This window comes from Danio rerio, chromosome 5 (genome assembly GCF_052040795.2).
Source record: "Danio rerio strain M-AB ecotype USA chromosome 5, GRCz13ab, whole genome shotgun sequence".
Lineage (NCBI taxonomy): Eukaryota > Metazoa > Chordata > Actinopteri > Cypriniformes > Danionidae > Danio > Danio rerio.
The window spans coordinates 9,931,665-9,950,607 of NC_141025.1; the positions used below are offsets into that span (position 1 = coordinate 9,931,665).

The 18,943-nt window shown below is 36.4% G+C and overlaps 1 protein-coding gene across 2 annotated transcripts; it reads left to right on the forward strand.

Moving 5' to 3' along the window:
• The first annotated feature begins 5,046 nt into the window (after positions 1-5,046).
• Positions 5,047-17,697, forward strand: rchy1 (ring finger and CHY zinc finger domain containing 1). 2 transcript variants are annotated; one of them, NM_212600.2, is given in 8 exon segments: positions 5,047-5,109; positions 7,276-7,395; positions 9,183-9,298; positions 10,828-10,906; positions 10,986-11,089; positions 11,360-11,389; positions 13,656-13,776; positions 17,420-17,697. In NM_212600.2, coding segments are annotated over 8 exon segments (795 nt in total). In that variant the 5' UTR covers positions 5,047-5,055; the 3' UTR covers positions 17,591-17,697.
• Positions 17,698-18,943: the final 1,246 nt, after the last annotated feature.

Consider the following 18,943-nt stretch of genomic DNA (forward strand, 5'->3'; position numbering starts at 1 on the left):
TATTTTTGTTTTATGTGCAAATTAAAGTATTCTCATAGTCAGAAATCTTGCTGTCTATGAAGGATTAAGGAGCTTTCTTCATTCAAATATCTTCATTTAGTGTTCTGTAGATGAATAAAGTTACTACCTTTAGTATTTGCTTTAATATTGTCCTCATATACAACCTTGTTTAGTCTAATGTTTTGCTAATGTGGTATATGATTTATGGTTGGAGGACATCATTTATTGACTGGTGGTTTTGTGTGTAGTTGTAGTTTGTGGTGAGTGATAATCCAAACCCTGTATATATAGGTGGCGAGGTCCGTTCCTCCACGTGGTGCCACTGGAAACTGCCCATCTTAAAGGTGGTGCTGAGCTGAACACGGACAAAAACTGACATTAGTCTGAGGCGACAAGCCTCACAAATGATGACAATTATGAATTTTGTACTAAAGTTTGAAATAAAGCCACATTTCCCAGCTAGCAAAATTAATGTGGCTCAAATCCAGCCCAAGATCCAAAGAAAATCGGCACTCTGCCACTTTAGCTCTCAAAACATCTTTAATGTCAATGTCACAACGTTTCGACCGACATGGTCTTCATCAGGTAAAGCATTACAAATGGGAGTACTCAAATCCAGCCCACACCAGACACTTCCCAGGTTTAGCAAAAAATTGTGGCCCAGATTTGGCATAAATCTGGCTCAGCAGGCATTCACCCGGCACTGGCATACAGCTTGAGGGCCAAACATGGCCCTGGTTTTAAGGTGGCACAGAAAACTTGGGCCAGATGTAAAGATTTAGCCCAGATGTTAATAATTGAAATGTGGGCCATGTAAGTTTGGCCTATCTTGACCCACATTTAAAATACATTTTTATTATTTTCAAATAAAGAAAAAAAATCTACCAATCAGGTGGCTAAGAGAAAAAGCACACCCCATAGCACATCTAAAGTGCAGTGATACAAGGGTTTATCAAATTCATTGCAGTGACATGCCAACATATCTGGCCATAGACTCACATTCTTAAAAGAAACGGTTCTATAAAGAACCAAAAATGTATCTATCAAGCGCTTTAAATATGGAACCCCAAAAAGGTTCTAAATAGAACCATTTTAAGGGTTCATTAAATAGAACCCCAAATGGTTCTTTAACTCTAAAAAGAAACGGTTCTATAAAGAATAAAAAATGGTTCTATCAAGCGCTTAAAATATGGAACCCCAAAAAGGTTCTAAATAGAAAAATTTTAAGGGTTCATTAAATAGAACCCCAAATGGTTCTTTGAATTCAAGTTACATGGTTCTATTTAGAACCATTTGAGGGTTCTTTATTTATTATTGAATTAATGTTATTTATTAATAATTAAAAAATAAAACCAATGCAGAAAATTCTAATTGTTTAAATTGATTCAATTTATTTAACAAAATAATTTTTAAATAATATTTAAAATTGCACCTCTGCACACTTGACTGGAAACTGGAGCACCTGGAGGAAAGCCACGCTAACACTGGGAGAACATGCAAACTCCACAAAGAAATGCCAACTGGTCCAGCCAGGACTCAAACTCATGATCTTCTTGCTGTGAGGTGACGGTGCTAACCACTGAGCCCTGATCTGTTTCTCCAGCACTAAATCCTCCAACAACAGCACTCCACATTTAATTCTTTACCTATGTTTGTCCTGCATCTTTGTTTATTTCAAAACAATGATGAAAATAGACACACTGCTAATATAAGACTTGTCACTGCATCTACATCTTGTTGTTTTCTGGTGATCTGAAGTGCTTCTGTTATCTTTATGCTTTGGATAAAAGCGTCTGCTCAATGTACATCTGTTTTAAATTTCAATCATACAGTATCAATGAAAACACAAAGAAATCAGATTTTTGATTTGATGTGTGTACTCATTTCATTAGCCACAGTCAGTGTTATCAGCAGTGAAATGTTGATCAAGAACACACTGTAAGATAAATAATATTTGTTGTTTTTTTTTTTACCTGAATTTCCTCTGAAAATAAAGACAAGCGATGAAAATCACTGAAGATGTCTGCTGTGGATGTGGTAAACGTGTCCAGTTTCTAATATTCTCCATATGCTCGATTCTGCTAAAAAACAAAACAAAGAGAGAAACTTTAAACAGCTCATTTGTGTCAAACATTAGAAGAATCCCAGCATCAGAAATAAACAGACAGTTAAAACAACTCAGATTAACAGTTTTATATTGATTATATAAATATAGATACTTTTGCTAATCTGATTTATTGGCAAAACTAGAACTAGTTTAATAAAATAAGTAGATGAATGAGTGCAGCCCATTGAATGTGTGAAGAGAAAACATCAAATAAAATTCATGGACACCATGCATACAAAATAAGAGATTTAGATTAGAATACTAGAGGGTGTAATTGTATTTGCAATACCTTGTTGAATTTGATTATATTGTTTTATTATCCTGTATATGTTATGAGTTATCTATTATGTAGTTTTCTGCAGTACACATGGTTGTTATTTAATTAGAAACATTTCTAATTTTCAAACAGGATGCTCATTTATGCTGGGCACTTTACATTTTTAGAGCCATTTGTTTTGCAATCACCAAGGAAAGTATTCAAATAAAATTAATCATGAACCCTTTAATCCCATATCATGATCTCTGCAGTGAATATTCAGAAATATCGTTAAACAAACCTGCAAGAATCCGCTCGCTGCTTACTTGTTCTTGTAGGTTTTTCAGTCGCATCACATTCTCATGTGTATTTCCTCTGCATCCTATTAAACCAAGAACAGGAGTGTTTAATTTTTTTTTTATTTATTTATTTATTTTTTTGCGTGTTTTATATTATTAAAATACATTACAGACACTTTGACATGTGCAGAGATAGACCCTAAGTGCTCCTACTCTTGGTAAGGGCCTTTTTTGTCCAGTTTGAATTCTCATTCCCATTTTAAAAAAGTGAAAAGTTTATTTCTGAGAGCATTTTTAGGCTTTTCTCAAAATCCAACAGAGACAGTGACATAATAAAAGATGTCGATTCATCCACATTTCACACCATACATTAGAAGTCACCTCCAGCACACTGACTAAAACCACACAAAAATACTGTTTACATAGTTCAAACACTTGTGTAGATTCTTGGTAATAGTTATTTTCACATTATTGTTAATAAATGTATATTCATAGGCTTTATTAAATGTGACAAATGGCGTTTTTATTAGTTTATTATTATATATATAGTTTGGAAGGTAAACACACACGAAAAGCTGATGTCTTTGTTCTTTGTTGCAGACTCTAATGAACAAGCGAATAATAAAGCCAAGCAGAAATGAGGAAAACTATACTCACTGGCCACTTTATTAGGTACATTGTTCAACTGCTTGTTAACGCTAATTTCTAGTCAGCCAATCCCGTGGCAGCAACTCAATGCATTTAGGCCTATTTTATACAGTCATTGATTTAGGCATGTAGACATGGTTAAGAGGATCTGCTGCAGTTCAAACCGAGCATTAGAATGGGGAAGAAAGATGATTTAAGTGACTTTGAACGTTGCAGAGGTCAGAGGAGAATGGCCAAACTGGTTCCAGCTGATAGAAAGGCAACAGTAACTCAAATGAGCACTCGTTACAACCAAGGAATGCAGAAGAGCATCTCTGTCTGAACGCACAACACGTCCAACCTTGGGGCAGATGGGTTACAGCAGCAGAAGACCACACAGGTGCCACTCCTGTCAGCTAAGAACAGGAAACAAAGGCTACAATTCACACAGGCTCACCAAATTTGTACAATAGAAGATTGAAGAAACGTTGCCTGATCTGATGAGTCTTGATTTCTGCTGCAACATTCGGATGGTCGGGTCAGAATTTGGCATGAACAACATGAAAGCATGGATCCATCCTGTTTTGTATCAACGGTTCAGGCTGGTGGTGCTGGTGTAATGTGTGAGGGATATTTTCTTGGCACACTTTGGACTTATTAGTACCAATTGAGCATTTTGTAAACGCCACACTTTACCTGTTGCTGACCATGTCTGTCGTTATGACCACAGTGTACTCATCTTCTGATGGCTACTTCCAGCAGGATAATTCACCATGTCATAAAGCGTGAATCATCTCAGACTGGTTTCTTGAACATGACAATGAGTCCACTGTACTCAAATGGCCCCCACAGTCACCAGAACTCAATCCAATAGAGCACCTTTGGGATGTGGTGAATGGGAGATTGGCATCATGGATGTGCAGCCGACAAACCTGCAGCAACTGCGTGATGCTGTCGTATCATTATGGACCTGGGGAATGTTTCCAGTACCTTGAATCTATGACACGAAGGATTAAGGCAGTTCTGAAGGCAAAATGGTGTCCAACACGATACTAAGGTGTACCTAATAAAGTGGCCGGTGAATGTACATCTGTCTAAATAAAATTGGCACAAACAGTTGATGATTCTTTGCTGGTTCATGCAATATTATCTATCTGCAATCCCGGAGGTTGCACTTTCAGGACCGCATTTCAAGACCGTGTTTCTGGGACCTGTGCGGTGTACACGGAAAAATATACGTCACGTGTTTGTTTTTGCGTTCGTCATAAAACTATTTTTTAGATATATTTAACAACATGTTATCAATAAATATTTTATTTATATTCAGTTTATGTTAATATTATTAAATAAATGGTAATTTATTTTTTGAGAAACCGAGATAGTGCCCTCTCGTGCTCGACCCAAGTTCCCCTGATGCAGCACTATGTTTTTTTCCAGTTTAGATAACTTAACTTATGTTTGTTTATTATGAGATAACTGGAATACTACTAAAGAAAATCCAAATCTACTTTTATCATTACTATTTTCATCTCTTTAAAAAAAAACAATATAGCTGAACGAATGTGCGAATATAAAACAAAGTTTACCTCCACGAAAACTATGACTTTAAGTAAAAACTTTTAATTTTTACGAGCGGGTATAAGAATGTGAAATTTGCTACACGTTTTGAAGCTTTTTATGTGTGTGTGTTAGTGATGGCAGTTTGTGGTTCGTGCACACCTCACTCACACTCTTTTAAATAAAGTTGTCTAGCTTTTGAATGAAACATGGCCGCCACGAAAGTGGGATGTGAACATTATGTTCGCAGCTGTTTATTAAAAGTAAGTGGCATTTAATTACGTTTACCGTGTACTTCACACATGCTTGTCATTGTCAACAAGTTAACTTAGTTATTTTGCTATATACTTTCCACGGTCGTGCAGTAACGTTTGATTCAAACGAGTCTAATTAGCATACTAGCTGACTGACTAACGTACATCACTGAGCACCGTTTGGGGAAACGTTAATCCTCTTTTTGTTGTTTGTTTAATTATCTTTAATGTAAATTCCAATTATTTATTGTTGTCATACAAGTAACAAACAATATGAGTTAGTTTAGACTGCTTCTGCTTGGCAGGGAAAATTAAATAGACGGTTTAGTGTTATGGTTTTGTGTTTTCGTCCTGTTTTGCTGCTGACTGGAATATTGCAGGTGCTTTGACTGTATACTCCTTAACAGAGTAAAAGAAAATGCATTAAAATGTTACATATATATTATCCACGCACTGAAGTAGTAGTAAGTTTAAGAAAGGATTCTCACCTGTGTGTTGTTTTTTTGTAAAATGCCAGTCTAAGCTCTAAACTATTCTTCATTTATTTTTCAGTTGTATTAAGTTACACTAAACTACTTTGCTTCCAAGTGTCTTGAAGTGTTCTGTATACTATAGCTGGTAAAATGTTCTTGTGTATGAACTGTGACACCAGACTATTGGAAATAGACAAAATAACAAAACATTGATGCTATTTGGAAAGTATCACGCTCACAAAACGAAATGTATGCTAACTGTACCAAATTGTAACCGCTGATCTAAACATTCTTTTATGATTCTCTAATTTCAATGCATAGTAATTTTAATTGAGGTGAAGTTGGTTTTCCATTCAGACTTTTATCTTCTTAATATAGTATCAGAAAAGTATTCTTTGCAAATTCTGAATGGGGAAATCATATTGGCAGCCAAAGACTGTCAAAGTACATTGTTTTCAGTGTCAATAAAATAGTACACATGTTGTAAAGATAATATGTGCAATATATATTATTATGAAATTAATAAGGTTTGGGAACATTGATACAGCCATAATCTTCTTATGATATAAACACAGACTAAATAGATCTGATCATGTAAATGATTGTACTTACCATACTGCACATTTTTATTAATTTAACAAAAACTTATATCTGCTCCCCTGTGTGAAAGATATTTTTCAGCTCGAAAACTGGATCACATATTTATCAAGAAGCTGTGTGTAAAAAATGTAAACTTTGGACACTCAACCTTTAACAATTGGTCAATTAACAATGCTTTTTTCTTATGTTCCTGCTTTCAGCTGTTTCTACCATTTGCTCATAATACATAACTGAAGTGACCTTTAATTAGTATTTTGCACTTTAAAAAATATACTTTTGTTTATTCAATTAGGATATTTTCAGCATCTTAATATTTATTCTGTAATTCTTATATATATATATATATATATATATATATATATATATATATATATATATATATATATATATGTGTGCGTGCGTACGTACGTACGTTTGTACGTACGTACGTACGTATATATATATATATATATATTCTTATGTAAAAGGTTCACATTTATGCAACTAATAGTTAATAAATTGGTTGTTTATTTCCATACTTACTGTTGCTGACTTTGGTTCTCAGTTTGATCTAGCCGTTCATACATTCCACTCAATGAAATAGGTAAAAGTGAAGTATTCATCATTTGTGCTGATATCGGATTTATATCGGTATCGGTTCGTACTGAAGGCTGCAATATCAGTATCGTATCGGAAGTTAAAATGTTGTATCGGGACATCCCTAGTTGTAACACTTACATGCGATTTCAGGCTGAATATTCAAATTAGTGTGTTAAATTAATACAGGGACCTCTTATGGAGATGAGTGTGTTTATCAGCAGATTTACAGTAACAAATATACTGGGCTCACAACATTACATTATAACATAAACATAAAATTAGCCTTTTTTAATGCTGCTTTACTATTTTATTGAATGCAATAGTCTGAATGTGCAAATATAAAACCAATTTACCTCAATGCAATTCATCTCTGCTGAACTGTTGAAGAAAAGACTAAGTTATCTGCATTCATTTTATTTTACTTTTACATTGATTTGTGTATAACTCTGTATTCCCCAAATATTATATCATTAACACAATTATAAAAGGTGCATTGATCTGTTTTATTTTTCTCTTTCTGTAGGCTCCCTGCTGTGGGAAATTTTATGTTTGCAGACTCTGTCATGATGCAGAAGAGACCCATCAAATGGACCGGTTTAAGGTCCAAGAGGTCAAATGTGCAGTTTGCAATACTATTCAAGAGGTGAGTAAGCATAGCTTTTTGCACAGCATCTCACAAAACATGTCTACATTAATGAGCAATATTACAGCATTATATATCTACCAAAATATACTTATTCGCCACACCTTGCTGGTATTTTTGTTGAAGCCCCTTTTGCCTTCAGAACTGCATTATATCTTTATGGCATTGAGTCGAGAAGGTGCTGAAAAGTTGTAAACATTTGGTTTTTATTGTCATGTCATGCCGTTCCACCACACCCCAACTGAATTGAGATCTGGAGACTGTGGAGGACATTTTAGTTTGGAGATCTCATTTTCATGCACAGGATGAGTGATTTAAGAACAAGATGAGTGTACAGTGATATAAAGAAATAGAAATGGTCAATAACAAAACCAAAGTTATTTAAGCCCAAAGTGTGCCACGAAAATATCTTCCTTACCATTACACCACCAGCAGTTGTTGCTAGATCAGATACGGTTGTTGCTGAAAGTTAACGTAAATTATTTATATTACTTATTAAATTTCCCATTAATTGTATTTTTTAACATCTACCCCTACCCTAAACCCAATCGTCAACGTAAAAACACCAATTGTGCCAAGTATTATTTACCTATTAATAGTTTTTTATTAAATTATCAATTAAATTGTATTTTTTACCATCTAACCCCCACCCTAACCCAAAACCCAACTGTCACAGTACTGTAAAAATATTATTTATTGTTATACAGTTGCTATCAGATCCGCAGCTGTAACCTAACTAGACTTTACCCACCACCAGCAGCATGGCAGGATGAATCCATACATTGTTTACACCAAACTCTAACCCTCACTGGACATGTTCTCCTTTTCAGACCAGCCTGTTACAATACAAGTCACTTTTCTTTCCCATTCTGATGCTCGGTTTGAACTTCAGCTCATCATCTTAGACACGTCTACATGCCTAAATGTATTGAGTTGCTGCCATTTGATTGCCTGTTTAGATAATTGTTAGCAACCAGTAGAACTGATGTAAATAATATTGGATCTCAATATGTTAAAATGCAACATTTTTAATTGTTCTAAACAAAAATCTCTCACAAAAGCTCAAATATTTTGCTTATTTTTCTCCTCTGATCATATTTAAAAGCAAATCATAGAAATGGTGTCATCATGTACTCTTCCACTTGTTCCAAACCTGATGAGTTTCTTCTGTTAAACACTAATGGAGATGTTGGGGAACAGCCATTATTCATTCATTCATTCATTCATTCATTCATTCATTCATTCATTCATTCATTCATTTTTTTTCTGAAAATGAACAGCAGAATAAACCACTAACTACTCCAGCATATGTTTTAAGCAGCGGATGCTCTTCTAGCCACAAACCATTACTGGGAAACACCCCTTCACTCTCAAACTCCTACACTACAGCCAATTTAGTTTCTTAAATTCACTTACAACGGATGTCTTTGGACTGTGGGGGAAACCGGAGCACCCGGAGAAAACCCATGTGAACATGAGGAGAACATGCAAACTCCACTCAGAAATGCCAACTGGTCCAGCCGGGACTCGAACCAGCGACCTTCTTGCTGTGAGGCAACAGTGCTAACTACTGCGCCCTCGTGCTGCCCTAAACAGCCATTGTTTGTTTTTTTAATCCTAATATGGAAGTCAATTGCTGCTTTTTCTAACATTATCGCAATGTTTTGTGTTCTACAGAAGAATTAAATTCAGAAACGTTTAGAAACACTTGAGTTTAGAGAAAGTTAGGACATTTTAATTTTCAGGTGAACTGTCCCTTTAAAGCTTTTGCATATTCTGTCCTTCAGGCTCAACAGATATGTAAAGAGTGTGAAGTGAAGTTCGGAGAATATTACTGTGACATTTGCCATCTATTTGACAAAGACAAGAAGCAGTACCACTGCCAGCCCTGTGGGATATGCAGGTTTGCATTGTATTTAAATGTTTTCATCTACCGTCTCGGGGAGAAAAAATATAAATAAATATATACAATAGAAGTCAAAAATACTATTTTGTAATCTTTCACCCCCCCCCTGTATATTCTTCCCCCAATTTTTGTTTAATGGAGAGAAGATTTTTTTTAAACATTATAGTTTTAATAGTTTTAATAACTCATTTCTAATAGCTGAATTAATTTATCCTTGTGGCTACTTTGACAACTGTTTCTATTTGTCTTTCTGTGAAATGGTGTAACTGCCACAAGTGGATGCAGGAGAAGGAGTGTGGGCTATTAATTATCTCCTTATCTTGTATGTGCAAGAAGCCTTACATAAGGATGTATGGCCTGGTAGAAGGTGAAACTGAAATATAGACGAGTAAAATTGAAATATGTGAAGAGGATAAGTAATCCATGGCATTTGTTACTGATTGACCTTATTGGCAGTAGGCAGTTTTATTAATATAGCACATTTCCTACACAATGGCAATTCCAAGTGCTTCACATAAACAATAATAAAAAAGACAAGTGTAAGAGAATAAAAAAAAACTAATAATAAAACAATTTAAAAACAGATGAAAACGTGTTAAAACAGGTAATTAAAGAATGAAAAAGAAAAGGAAGACACAACTCTGCAATCTGTCGGATGTAGCTCAGTGCTTATTCAGTAAAGGCACAGCTAAACAGATGTGTTTTCAGTCTTGATTTGAATGAGCCTAATGTTGGAGCACATCTGATCATTTTTGGAAGCTGATTCCAGCAGAGGGCGCTGTTAGTAGCTGAAGGCCGATTCACCCTGCTTTAATTGAACTCTTGGATTTCTAGTTTATATGATCCTAAAGATCTAAGTGATCTGTTAGGTTTGTATTCAGAGAGCATGTCTGTAATGTATTGAGGCCATTTAGTGATTTATAGACAAGTTGCAATACTTTAAGAATCTATTCTGAATGTAACTGGGAGCAAGTGTGAAGACCTGAGGACAGGTAGAGAGAAGGGACTCAATAAAAAGGAACACACTCTTCCTGCTGCGTCTCACTGCAGAAACCTGTTGCTGTATGACTGTCTGACCTTTGCAAAGAATAAAACTTTAAAAGACATTTTGGGTAAGACTTTGTCTTCATAACCATTGAAAGAGCCTCTAAAGAAAACAGCCACTACAATGATTTTTCAAGACATTAGTATTCAGCTTAAAGTGACATTTAAATGATTAACTAGATCATTTAGGCATGTTAGGGTAATTAGGCAAGTCACTGTATAACAGTGGATTGTTCTTTAGCTTTTATTCTAGCCAAAATAAAACAAATAAGACTTTCTCCAGAAGAAAAAAATATTATAGGAAATACTGTTGAAAATTTCTTACTCTGTTAAACATCATTTGGAAAATATGTGAAAGACAAATAACAATTCTCAGGATGACGAATAATTTCACTTCAACTCTGCATGTTTTTATTGAACAAGCACATTTGAAATTCTTCTAATAAGACTCAGATCGACCCTCTTTTTTTCTGTCCTTTTAGGATTGGTCCAAGAGAGAAATACTTCCATTGTACGAAGTGTAATTTATGTTTAGGTACTGAGCTAAAAGACAAGCACAAGGTATGCAATTTAGCATTTTGATTCTTGAACGTTGCTTGCTGTCAGTAGTGAGATGTGAAGCAGTGTTTGTGCTTTTCAGTGTGTTGAGAACGTCTCCAGGCAGAACTGTCCCGTTTGCATGGAGGACATCCACACGTCCAGAGTTGGAGCTCACGTTCTGCCATGCGGTCATCTGCTGCACGGGTGAGTGCTTCAACTTCTGCCCTGCATGAAATAAGTTACTTACACTTCAGGAATATGCACTGATTTACTGATCTTGGATACTAAATAGGTACTGTATTTGTTTTTTTGTGTTTGACGATTAATTTTGACTAATTGCATCCCAAATGGGTATTTACATAGTATATGTGCATGTATAATGTGTGTGTTCGTTATATTGTCATGAGCCCTTATTATAAAGTTATCAGGTGTATGTAATTTAATGCTCATACACTTTATCTTTTTTGCTTGTAGAACATGCTTTGATGACATGTTGAAAACTGGGTAAGTGTCAATTTGATTTGCTTGTTGTATTAATGTTATCTTTTTACATAATTCATAGTTTATTCTTTTTTTTTGCATACATTTAAAAGGCATATTTCACATAAAAATGAAAATTCTGGAATTATTTATGGAATCTGCCTCCTTGACCAGACATGTTTGAGTTTATATCTTCTGTTTCTCCCAAAATAAATATTTGGAAGAATATTGGAAAGAGCAGACAATAGGCTCTATTTTGACGATCCATGCGTAAAGCGCAGGGCGCAAACGCTTTCAGGGCTTGTCAGAATCCATTTTTTGCTAATAAAAGGACGGAAAAATCCACTTTGCGCTGTGGCTCATAGTCTAAAAGGGTTGAGTTTATTCTTAATGAGTTCTAGGTGTGTTTTGAGAATAAACCAATCAGAGTCTCATCTCCCATTCCCTTTAAGAGCCAGTTGCGTCACGGCATAGCGTATTTGCTATTTACATGACGTAAAATAAGTGTAAGTGGAAAAACTGAGCATTTCACTAGCAAGAAAACAGTTAAACAGAGCATCTGCAGTGCAAGAATGAGAGATAAATGATTCACTTTCACTCTTGTGCATAGGGAAACCTTGACACACAGACATCAATTAGCCTATAAATAATTAATTTTGTTTGTTAAGCGCAAAGATTTGTTTCAAAACTTTCTAAATTCAGTTCTAATTTCTAGCAAACGAATAAATGAACAATAATAACGAAGTGTGTTCAAAAACCTGAGTTATATCCTAATACACATGCTGTGCCCCATATGGTCTAAAACCTGACAGGTGGGCAAATCTAAGCTTGTTTTTAATTAAACAAATATAAATATGGATATAATAAATAATACTGCTAATACTGCTAATTAACCGTATCTGTAATTTATTTTTGCAACTATATCCTTAAATCCTCAAATGCCAAGGCCTATATAACTATATAATGATAGATAAAGCTGCAAAAAAGGTTATTATAGCATTTAAGAGATTTCAAACCCATGTGCTATGCTCTAGCAGCATATCTTAACCATGTGTACATGCTTTTAATATTAGGGATGCACCGAAAGGTAGAGATCTGCGCGGGACTAAATTTTGAATCCCGCTCCCGCCCGCACCCACCAGGTTTTAGCCTGAACCCGACCGCTCCCGCTTATATTAAGAATTTGTTGTCCCGCTGCCCGACCCGCCCCGTTTTCTGGCCGCCGCGCCCGATCCCGCTAAAGAGCGGGGGAGAACAAAACCGAAAATCACCCAGCTATACAGTCCAGACAGCCAAGCTGTTTGTATAAACACACACACACACACACCACCAAGCACACAAACACACACACAAAGCTCTCTCTCATATGCGCGCGCGCACTAACACACACACAAGCACCAAGCAGACACACAGGCGTTTGCTGTTACATCAACTCAAAGGGTTGTAATACCATGTATCAAGTACCAATGTAATACCAAAAGGTTTTATATAAAGGTATATAAATACTGAGTCGCGCCAGCTCCGGGCCGCAGCGCACATTACCCTCGCTTACGGCCGCCGTATCTGGCCCGATTGATTCATGTCCGGCAGCCGGAGCCGGGCCGAGTGGTAAGTCTCCGGCAGGTGAGAATATAGCCTGGAACTGGCCCGAGTGTATTTTGCTATCTGGGAAATCTCTCTCTCGCTCTCTCTCTCTCGCTCTCTCGCTCTCTCTCTCTCTCATATATTCGCGCGCACTAACATACACACAAGCACCAAGCACACACACAGGCAAAGCTCTCTCTCATTCGCATAGCAATATCCGCGATATTGCTAGACAGTCCGCTCCCGTCCCAAATTAAACCCGTTACCGACCGCTCCCGCGATTTATTCCCGCACCGCAGAAATCTGGTCGCAGACCTCTACCGAAAGGCTCTATTTGAGGATTATACAATCTTTTTTTTTTTTCTGAGAATTTTCAAATGTAAAATTTGTATATTTAAATGAAAAATTTTACTGATTTTAAAACGCACAGGCTAATTAAATAACCATTGCGCAATACAAGCCTTTACAATGAAAGGATTTATAGTGCAGCGCTTTGTGTCCTGTGTGAAAGCCTCTACACTGAGCACAGTTACTACAGTTTGAAAGTGAGTGAAACCAGTGCCCTAAACACTTTCCCTTTTTTCTTTTGGTCAAAACCAAATGCCATTTCCTGTCCAAAAATTTGATGCATCCATATTAAACAATCATTGCATTCTATAAAGCAGTCTTATAGTTGTATGACCCTGTGTGTTGTTCTGTCCTGCAGTGCGTATCGCTGTCCTCTCTGTATGCACTCGGCCTTCAACATGAAGGAGTACTGGAAGCAGATGGATGAGGAAATCTCCCAGACTCCAATGCCCACTGAGTACCAGGACAGTACAGTCAAGGTGACCGAGCCTTCATTTACATGTTCATTATCTCAACACAACTTGCAAATAAGGAGCAGCACAGACACAACCAAAGTCAATAGCTGATTTTCCATAAGAAATATGTAAAGTTGTGTTTATGCTCGTTTTTTTAAAGATTTATTTGTTACATTTCTATGACAGTTAACAAATTCAATTCAGCTTTATTTGTATAGCGCTTTTACAATGTAGATTGTGTCACAGCAGCTTCACATAAATGGTCATAGTAACTGGAACAGGGTAGTTCAGTTTTTAGTGTTAAGTTCAGTTCAGTTTAGCTCAGTTCAGTGTGATTTAAAATCATTACTGAGAGTTCAAACACTGAAGAGCAAATTCATCGATGCGTAGCTCTACCAATCCTGAACCATGCGAGGCAGTGGCGACAGCGGAGAGGGAAAAAAAACTTCACCTGATGGGAGTGAAGAAAAAAAACCTTGAGAGAACCAGATTCAGTTCGGCACGACCATTTTAATTTCTCCGCTCGCCAAAAGTCTTGTGCAGAGCTTCAGTCACCGCGGTGGAGGCTGGAAGATGGCCTCAGCGAAGACTCGTCTGTCCCTGGAGCGTCGCTGGAATCAGACTCATGTTCTCCACTCCCCACGACCATCAGCGCAGCAGCAGCTCAGGATATGGCCTGGTCCCGGATATGGAATCCTTGGGAAAATGACAGCACAAATAGACAAGAAAGTAAATATATAACAGTAAAATTATATTTAAAAAAACAATAAATAGACCACATTATAACCTACACATTGGACAACAAAGAATATTTGACATGCAAAGTAATTATGACAGATTAAGCATATATACAGTTCAGTACTGAAAGTTGAGGTTGACAGCATGGTGTATTAAGTAAAATAAAAAAATGATCGCAAAATATAAAAGAACAATTTAAAAGAGAGAGAGAAAAGGGAAAGTATATTAAAGTGAATAGGCTGGAGAGGGTGGCATGTTCAATGTTACAGGCCCCATTTACACTAATGCGTTTTCTTTTAAAACGCATACATTTTGCTACGGCTACGCCATCAGTCCATACTACGCCGGAGTTTTCAAATGCCGAAAACGCTGACAGGCCCTTTTCATTCTAAAACGCTGCTGCTCCATCTCAGTGTGGATGGGGGAAAATGAAGACATCTGAAAACGGAGGCGGGCATTCACCTATCTGATTGGGGCTTTTCCTCAATATTAAGTAGCCTACACACAGTTCTTGCATCCTCTCGTTGTAAGTTCAGACTTTGCAAGTTTGATATGAAAAACAGACTCCCGAGGACACGTCTGGTAAATCTTCAAAGGGAACAGTGTACTTTATAACCTCATTCACATCATCCTGGCTACGTTGTTTCACTTTCTTAACAATAAAATGAAAACATGATTTAAGGAACTGCCTATTTTCATTTTGATATTAACAACTTAACAGATAGCAGAAATGTTGAGGCGTCGTGCTGCATATATGAGCTTCATCTTCACTGTGTGGATATTTATAACAAAACGGAGCATATAACATTACTGCCTCCTTTCATTTTCGATACAAAACATTCCCTCTCTTCTGCTAAATATGAGTTTTCATAATCAATAATGGCCATTATAAAAGTATAATGTACAATACGTTTATACATTAAAGGAAATAAAGGCAAGCGATCAGTCAATATACTGAATGTACGTGCTTACATTAATTATTAACCTATCTTTATGCTCAGCCAAAACACGTTACCTGAGAACAAGTAACAGATTCAAGAGACCAAAGTTGGGAGTATGTCGTTCGATATAGACAACAAGATAAATGAAATATCACGATTAACAAATATAGTGAGATCTAGTTTGAGACCCTTGATGAGTCTGACGAGCACAGCTCTCATCTGGCTAGATTTGCCAGAGAGTATGTGCGTGTGTGTGTGTGTGTGTGTGTGTGTGTGTGTGTGTGTGTGTGTGTGGTCACGTGATGTGCGTTTTCAGTCATTTTGGTGTAGAGCTGTTCAGAAACGCTGGGTGAAACGCTAGTGTGGATGCGGATCGTTTTCATAAAACGTTGTTTTAAAACTCAAACGCACTGGTGTAAACTGGGCACAATATCTATTTTTCTTTCTTGTGTGATACACAGCATCAAAATATATTACGATAAACGATATTATTGTCATTTCAAGACCAATTTAGCCACTCATTATATAATGCCAGAATGACAATATAATATCAACATAATGCGAGTATACTCTTCCAAGATCATATTTTATTCCTAAGAATATTTAATTTACTTATAGTCATTTTAACAGTTTAGGAATTAGGCATTGAATGTGAAAATACATCCTAAATGAATAAAAATAAATGTTAACAAACGGTGTAAGGTAAAGTCACAGAGGCTGTGATATCTGCTACCAGATCTATTTTCAGTTGTCAGACACCCAAATCAAAATATACTATAGTAATTTGCAGTAAACACTATAGTGCTTTTTTTAACCATACTGACACTGACACCTGCAATAGAGAGAGAGATGTTGCACAGTCCGCTAAAGGGTTGCTAGAATTAGATTTTATGTATGGACAATATATACAGTTGAAGTCAGAATTATTAGCCCCCTTTAATTTCTTTTTTTTCCTTTTTTTTATATTTTCCAAATTATGTTTAACAGAGCAAATATATGTTCACAGTATGTCTGATAATATTTTTTCTTCTGGAGGAAGTCTTATTTGTTTTATTTCGGCTAGAATAAAAGCAGTTTTAAATTTTTTAAACACCATTTTAAGGTCAATATTATTAGCCCCTTTTAGCTATATTTTTTCGATAGTCTACAGGAAAAACCATCGTTATTGTTAAGTGGTGATGTGTTTATGACGCATGTATACTGCTTCCGGGTCCAAGCCGCCATTCATTTGAGTGAAGAAATCATTCGTTTATGATCACGTTTTATTCCTATCACACATTAAAGTTAATTTTACATAAAGTCATAGTGTACGCAACAATCTCTGGGCTTGCTGCATAACAAATACCAAAATTTTAACAATTTATAAAAAAATGAATCACTTTCTGGCCACCGGATATTAGGCATGGACATATATACTGCGATCGAGATTTTCGAAAGTATTAAATCGCTTCGGAAACGTTTATTATTACCATTTCATGAATCTCCCCATTCAGTTGAATAGAGCGCTTGGACCCGGAAGCCGCTCCGCGTGACGTCACACATAACAAGCGGATACAATAACTTGGCTAATTACCCTAACCTGTCTAGTTAACCTAATGAGCCTAATTAAGCCCTGAAAAGTCACTTTAAGCTGTATAGAAGTGTCTTGAAAAATATCTAGTTAAATATTATTTACTGTCATCATGACAAAGATAAAATAAATCAGTTATTAGAGATGTTATTAAAACTATTATGATTTAAAAATGTGTTGAAAAAATCTGCTCTCCATTAAACAGAAATTGGGGAAAACAATAAACAGGGTTAATAATTCAGGGGGGCTAATAATTCTGACTTCAACTGTATGTATTGCATCACCAAAAATGATTGCGGTCATGTCCGTGTGTTGAGCCAAATGTCCATATGTATATTGATTATTGTGTCAGGCCTAGGTTGTTTTGATTAGTGGAAAACCTTTTTCTCCTGACCCATGTGTGTGTTATTTTCTTCAGATCATATGCAATGACTGTCAGGCTCGCAGCACCGTCTCCTTTCACGTGTTGGGCATGAAGTGCAGCAGTTGTGGCTCTTATAACACAGCTCAGGACGGAGGGCTAATGGGAACTCCTGCTGCAAACACACAGACGCTTCCGGAGGAGCCCGATGCCGAGCAGCACCACTGAAACTCCCAGATAAGCTTTTACTGGCACAGAGATACAACGTTCACTGCTTCCACATCTGTACTTCGGCTCATTGTGTTCTGCTTGAATAAAATGATTGTTAACCTGTTGATTTGAGCCACTTTGGATTGATTGATTGATTAATTAATGAAATGGAAACCAACTGTGATCCAATACACTACCTGAATAAAGTCTTGTCGCTTATCCAGGTTTTAGGAACGACTAATAATAACTTGACTTCTAGTGGGTCATTTAGTATCAGAAGTGGCTTATGTGAAAGGCGAAGGCCTCTAGATTACACGTATTTTACCAAAAATATGATCATGAGTTGATTTTTAATTATTTAATTAAGACAGTAAGCTCTGACTTTGCTTAGACAAAAGTCTTGTCACTTAACAGAAATAATGTCCAGTATAGAATATAAAGTCATGCTGCAGTGGAAACAGACTGAATATTGTGTCTGATCTTGGAGGACTGCATCCACACATCTCTGCAATGACTCAAATCACTGATTAATAAAGTCATCTGGAATGGCAAAGAAAGCGTTCTTGCAGGACTCCCAGAGCTCATCAAGATTCTTTGGATTCATCTTCAATGCTTCCTCCATCTTACCCCAGACTTGCTCAATAATGTTCATTTCTGGTGACTGGGCTGGCCAATCCTGGAGCACCTTGGCCACCTTTGCTTTCAGGAACTTTGATGTGGAGGCTGAAGTAGGAGCGCTATCAACTGTCTTATCAAATGTATTAAATGTCTTGATAGCTCAGGCTGTTGATGTTGCCGTCTACTCTGCAGAACATCTCGCACTCCCCCATACTGAATGTAACCCCAAACCATGATTTTTCCTTCACCAAACTTGACTGATTTATTTGAGGATCTTGGGTCCATGCAGGTTCCAGTAGGTCTTCTGCAGTATTTGTGATGATTGTGATTCTGTTCAACAGATGATTCATCTGAAAAATCCACTTTCTGCCACTTTTCCAAATGACCAACTAGAAGTCAAGTTATTATTTGATGCTCTTACAACTGGGATCAGCGACAAGACTGGTTAGGTATTGCACACATTTATTTAAGCAGTTTGTATAGAACTTTTTTTTCCATTTATTTATTTATTTATGTTGTGAGTCCTCTTTCTGGTTTATGAAGTAAAGCCTGCTATATAAGCTTATATTCATTCAGCAGCAATTACAGCTGTGTGTTGATTCTTATATCCCAATTCGATTCTCATAATTTTGATTTAATTCAGATCTACAGTGGCCAAGAGAGCTCAATGTAATGAAATGGAAAACAACTGTGATCTAATAGATATGCATTTTTAGCAAGTTGGCTAAAAAAATTACTATAATGTTTTACTTT

What these genes read in the sequence shown, in the direction of transcription:
- rchy1 (XM_087251256.1), top strand. Translation starts at nt 7,298, where the DNA reads ATGTTTGCAGACTCTGTCATGATGCAGAAGAGACCCATCAAATGGACC. An exon ending in TTTGCAATACTATTCAAGAG is followed by an intron (nt 7,396 to 10,827) that starts GTGAGTAAGCAT and finishes CTGTCCTTTTAG; the next exon opens with GATTGGTCCAAGAGAGAAAT. An exon ending in TGCGGTCATCTGCTGCACGG is followed by an intron (nt 11,090 to 11,359) that starts GTGAGTGCTTCA and finishes TTTTGCTTGTAG; the next exon opens with AACATGCTTTGATGACATGT.